At 35.3% G+C, this 5,997-nt stretch overlaps 1 protein-coding gene across 1 annotated transcript; it reads left to right on the forward strand.

Annotated features, from left to right (window-relative positions):
- The first annotated feature begins 2,301 nt into the window (after window positions 1–2,301).
- LOC136843186 (uncharacterized) lies at window positions 2,302–5,608 on the forward strand. The gene is made up of 4 exons (XM_067111259.1): window positions 2,302–2,466; window positions 2,963–3,160; window positions 3,964–4,063; window positions 4,834–5,608. The coding sequence occupies exons 1-4, from the start codon at window positions 2,397–2,399 to the stop codon at window positions 4,982–4,984; spliced, it is 519 nt and encodes a 172-aa protein (XP_066967360.1). The 5' UTR covers window positions 2,302–2,396; the 3' UTR covers window positions 4,985–5,608.
- Window positions 5,609–5,997: the final 389 nt, after the last annotated feature.

Consider the following 5,997-nt stretch of genomic DNA (forward strand, 5'->3'; position numbering starts at 1 on the left):
AAAAAATAAAATATCACCCAGACCATCAACACATAGCACCACATGAGATAAATGTTAAATCACAACAAAGAATAATCAAGTCTGTAAAGGAAGGCTTATAAAAGTTAATAATTTTCCCAAGTCTCGACTCCCTCTCCAGTGAATAGGAATTCCAACCTGCAGCATGTCCAGCATGTCCTTTTCGATTGGCTTATCATGACAGAGTGAACAATCCATCACAAGCCTATTTGCACCGAGCGTTTTCGTAACGCACGAACTAATTCACGTTTCCGTAACACCCAAAAATCCGATTAGAACCGGACCAAAAAGTTCCGTGGAAACTTCCATCTTCGGACAAGTGTGACTGTATCTGGGTACTTTCTGAACAATATACAGGTCACTGATGATCAATTGCAGATTCCCACAGGTGACTGTATGCTGAGCGCTGAATTAACAAACACATATCCCCACTTTTGAGATTTGTTAAACATTGCAAGAGACCGTGTGTCACGAGCATGTACACCAATTCCTACTTACACAGGTGCACATATACAGGGTATATATATATATATATATATATATATATATATATATATATATATATATATATATATATATATATATATATATATACACACATGTTAATGATATTTTTCTGCACTTAGAAAAATTATTTATTTAACCAAATTAACATGATCCCGGTGGCCTTATTTGCATACAATTTACATAAAATCAAGAATTTTCAATGGTCTGCATAAGAGGATAGTATACGCATAACCCAGCCAATTTCTGCATGTATATAAATATATTTAATATATATACATACATATATATACAGTATACATATGTATATATGTACGTTTGTTTATATACATATACACAACCACCAGCACACATATGCACCCACCCACCCACTCACACACAATGCACACACACATATATATATATATAAATATATATATATATATATATATATATATATATATATATATATATATATATATATACACACACATATATATGCGTGCGTGTGTGTGTATATATTTCGCTTGTAAATGCGTGACTTTGTATGTTGCCTAATAGTGAATTCGATACACAAATAGGTTCCTGGCTTAAGATTTGCATGTGTACGTGTGTGTTCATGTTTTGCTGCCTCAACTACATCATCCAACGAACTCATCTGAATAAAACCAGACTGTGTCAACCTCGAATAAACTTTTTCAAATTTTTTGTCCCCAACCTGATAAATATGGTAGGCATAGCCTAATTTGCCCTTGTTTTCGCATCAATTTAAGATCTTTCAATATACGAGCTGTTTTCATCAAATGATTTTGAGTAGATCTTTTTAGTTCTCAACAAAATCAACAAGTTACCCGTATCGCAACCTCCGCCATTTTAATCTACTAAATTACAACACAGTGAAATTTCATCAAATTACATCCAGTCATTGTCAATATGGATCTATCTGAATATCAGGTCTGTTGAACAATAATATTAACCTGGACGCAAATAGCAGGCCTCCTTGAAGCTCTTATAACATTAAAGTTCCTGTTACCCTTGTATAACTTCCATTTATTGATTGAGAGGGTAACCTGGTGTCGTGTACGCTACATCATGTTCTATTCACCTCTAGGAAAACATTCTTGAGATTACGAGATTTCATTAGCGACAAAAAACAATTAAAATTTCCTCAACAGGATTTCGCAGCAACTGGCTTTCTCCCACTTCTCTAATTTTCCATTTTCTTCATTCTCTAAATCTTTCTTTATTCTTATTAGGAAAGCTTCCAAGAAACAATGCTGGTTTCCTGGAAGTTGGACACATGTGTTCAGAGCATGTAATCAGTGTATCATCTCTCTCTCTCTCCCTCCCTCTCTGACACTTAGTCACGGACTCCTAAGTATAGCATGACCTGCAGACTTTACAAGGTGAATCCTGTCCCTCCCTCTCTCTGTGTGTGTATGTGTTGCATGACAGGCAAAAAAAAAAAAAAATGTTCAGAACAGGTTTCCCGTTCAGTGCCTTTTCCTAGTTTTTTTCATTGTACACTTTTTTTTTTGCTTGATTTCTCTCAGGCGACCACTCCTGGACCTCGACGTAGTGAATTTGCAGTTGCAAGAGCATATTTAACATATTTCAATATTATAATTCAAAGGAGATGTTTTTTTAAAATGTCGAAAACCCTTATGGCCAATACACTGATATGAAATCGACCTTGAAAACTCACCGACGAAAAAACAAAGTAAAGAAAATGAGGTGGAAATAAATTTACAAAGGCTCAAACAGGTTTGCAGGCAGTCAATATAAAAGGTGATCAGGACTGCTGCTGTTCATTCTACTCGGGAAGAGGGTAGAGAAGGAGAGAGAGAGAGAGACTGCCGCACAAATTCTTAGGCCGTAACATCAAAGACATCAGGATGGCTTCTGCTTCCTTAACACTGCTGTTCTTGATCGGGAGTGTGATAGCCTCTGTGGCAAGCGGTGACGGTGAGTTCACTGTTGATACCATAATTTTATGGTAGACTTCTATTGCCTTATTTTTTCTTAACTAACGGGTACTATTTTTATGCCTTTTTTATGTTCTTAACAGGTCTCCCGGCTGTCATTCATAAAAATTTACATTTTACTGGAATAAAAAATACAAGTTCGCATTCTAAGAGAGATGAAATCATATATATATATATATATATATATATATATATATATATATATATATATATATATATATATATATATATATATGAAATCATATATATATATATATATATATATATATATATATATGTATATGTATATATATATATACATTATATATATATATATATATATATATATATATATATATATATATATATATATAATGTGTGTTTGTGATTTAGAGTGCACGAGTTGTGTATACGCCTAAGCATAAATAAAGAAAAAAAAAATTGAGCGAAAACTTAAACTGTGACTAACTCATGTCCTTTCGTTTCCCCTTCTTCAGGCTGCTCTTCTCCTTACCAGAAAGTTGGACGGTGGTGCATATTCGTGAACATCACGGCGCCTGCAGAAGGCCCTGGGCGACCCATAAACTGGTTGGAAGCCAGGGCATCCTGCCGGAAATCCGACGGGGACTTGGTTACCTTTGAAGAACAGAAAAAACTGTTTGCCATTTCGGAATACATCAGCCTCAATTTCAGAGGTAAGTTGTTGTCAGTACTCCTATCTGCCTTTACCTTACTTTGATCTTACGAATTAAGATAAGCTGGATAGCAGCTTAGAACATTTCGCCGAATTTTTAAGGTTGCCTTTCAACTTTAATTTCTCACAAGTCCATCAGTCCTTACCTAACCCATCATATGACTGTGCCCTACCTAACCCGCCTTAGGGAGTCATGATAATAACCAGATCTTTTGCCCGCTATGCCGGCTGCCCACAATACTAGAAGTTTTTAATCCAAAATTTGCGTGGGGTTCTCATGCGGTTTGGTTTGTCTTATAAGTGGTGTGAGTTCTTTGACTGGCAGAAGTGAAACCTCAGTAGCATTTGTGTAATTGTACGGTTGTTATTTTCTTGAATAACGTTTTTCACCAATGTTTTAAGACAACATTAAACTTGTATGCAGCCTAACGCACTTGGCATAACACATCCTAAGGTTCCATTTCCTCCCAACCCCTTGCAAGGAAGTCATGGTTATATCATGCAAATTTATCGATAGTGGAATTGCCGTGGAGTTCTGTGATAGTTAATCCAGAAGTTTTTGAGTACTTGTTACCTTGACAGCGTGGGTCTCCTTGATTGGTATATGAAACAAAAGAGGTGCTACCTTGCTTGCGCTATAGGCATTATTTGTACCATTCAAAGACGTGCTTAACATAAAGTATTGCTTTTACCGTTTAAATACAGAGTCAGTTTTGTTTCCACTTATTTTGCCTGAACGAATTCGTATTTCGTTTTTGCTTCCTAATTCTTCTTCCTCATTCTTTAATTTTCCTTCAATTTCAGCTGAGACTCAAGGAGGTTGGGTATACTGGGTTGGCGCCCTTGGGTCGAACCGCGAATGGAAGTGGGTCAATAACAGGCCCATGAACCTCCTCTCAAATATGTAAGTATTCCTTATATGTTCTTGTTGTTAAGTTTCTTAATCAGTATGGTGAAATTATTATTATTATTATTATTATTATTATTATTATTATTATTATTATTATTATTGTTCAAATATGTAAGTATTCCATATATGTTTTTGCTATTAAGTTTCTTAATCAGTATGGTGAAACTATTATTATTATTATTATTATTATTATTATTATTATTATTATTATTATTATTTCATCAGAGCTTAACTAAATTTGAAAGAGTAACGTCCAATAGCTCCCTGATTATTTGGACCTTATGATAATAACCTGAATCTATTTTCTTGCCTAACAAGTGACGAAAAAAAAAGTTAGAAAAAATGTCAAAACCGGATACGATAACTCTCTAAGTACGATAAACTGAAAAAAATTGATATTTCAATCATATGACCTCAATGCCTTGGGTCGTCTCCTCCAGAAGGGTGGACTAATCTCCGTGTAAATTCTGATTTCCTACATTTTCGGTTTAACTGTAAAAATGAGGAGTAATGCTCCATTCATCATTGAATGATGTTTTACTCTGTACTGAACTGAAAAGAATATAAAAGGTTTTCCTGAATGGTTCAGCGTGTAACCTCATTAGAGGAAGGGGTATTTAAGATCTGGATACTCTCTGATATGGTGATGCTTACTATAATCATCGTCATGAACAATTGGTTGAATGTCTACTTATTATCATGTGTCATTCAGCATCTCTACTAATATCAAAATATTAACAAATGGTCTTCTATCTGTCTATCAGCTGGCTGCCAGACCAACCCTCCGTGACACCCAACACGCAACACGGACGTCTGGTACCTGCCGATAAGGTCCACGGGAGGAGATACCTCCTGAGTGCTGATGGAGCCACAAGTCACTCACCTGGCCACATTTGCGAGCGCGAGCGAGATTAGAAATATTGGCTAAATTTACATTCATGAGGCTTTTGCCATAAAGCAGATTTTGGGGAATTTTTCTGAGAAAGTACGATACAGTTTGACTTTTACATGTTATTTGTTTCTGAGGTTTTACTGCTGTTAAAGTTTTCGAGAAAAAAAAAAGTATTGTTTGAATTTTCGACAAAGTAGTTCTTCTTGAATTCTGATTTTGGGGAGTTTCGTGGGAAATTTGACTGTCAACGGATTCCATTTCGGTCTGCGGGAAAATGAGATATGATTTGAGATTTCCAGCATTCTCAGAAATCTCATTTTTTGTTGTATCTTGAGGAAAATATGACGCAAAACACAATTGTTTGTTTTTTCCCTTGTGTTAATTCGTTCAGTTTTATCACTTTTGCTTGTACTGTCATCATTTATGTAACTACCTTTGTTAGTTTATCACGTTTAGCATTTATAAACAGGTATTGAGTATTGGGATTCTAGAAATATCTTTGTTTGTTAGCATATTTTCTCGTGTCTCTTGGCAGAGAATGTATATCAATTCTCCTCTCTAAGACGTTCGGATTATTGGAATTATTTTAAATTTTTATTCCACTGTGCAATATTGATGACGAAAATCATAAACTGATAAGAAGAGAATATATGCATTTGCTTTTCCTTTAACCCTATTTCACATATGTTGAGTGTCTGATGTATCAAAAGTCATTTAATTGCTTTTGATAGCAAAAGCCAATGTTACATGATTTGTTTTCGTCTCTGAATATGGTGATAACTCACCATCAAATGTGAAAAATTGGGAATTTAAAGTTGCAATGGTTCCATGAAGTTTGTATCCCATCTTTGGGGAAGTGGGGCGCTTGTCTGATGCAAGAAAGAACTGGGCGATGACGCTGGAGTAGGTTTTCTACACCAAGTATTGCTCTCTTACGAGGTCATTTCAGGGTATTCATACTAAGCCTGAAACTCTGACTCGTACTGCCAAGATGAATTTTTAAAAGACGACCTTTGAATGGCTCCAATTGTTGTTT

Source organism: Macrobrachium rosenbergii, chromosome 11, assembly GCF_040412425.1.
Source record: "Macrobrachium rosenbergii isolate ZJJX-2024 chromosome 11, ASM4041242v1, whole genome shotgun sequence".
In the NCBI taxonomy this organism is placed as follows: domain Eukaryota; kingdom Metazoa; phylum Arthropoda; class Malacostraca; order Decapoda; family Palaemonidae; genus Macrobrachium; species Macrobrachium rosenbergii.

Bases quoted from the DNA above. Each gene is read 5' to 3' on its own strand.
- LOC136843186 (XM_067111259.1), top strand. From the start codon at position 2,397: ATGGCTTCTGCTTCCTTAACACTGCTGTTCTTGATCGGGAGTGTGATA. The intron at 3,161-3,963 runs GTAAGTTGTTGT...CTTCAATTTCAG, and splicing joins CATCAGCCTCAATTTCAGAG to CTGAGACTCAAGGAGGTTGG. The intron at 4,064-4,833 runs GTAAGTATTCCT...TCTGTCTATCAG, and splicing joins ATGAACCTCCTCTCAAATAT to CTGGCTGCCAGACCAACCCT.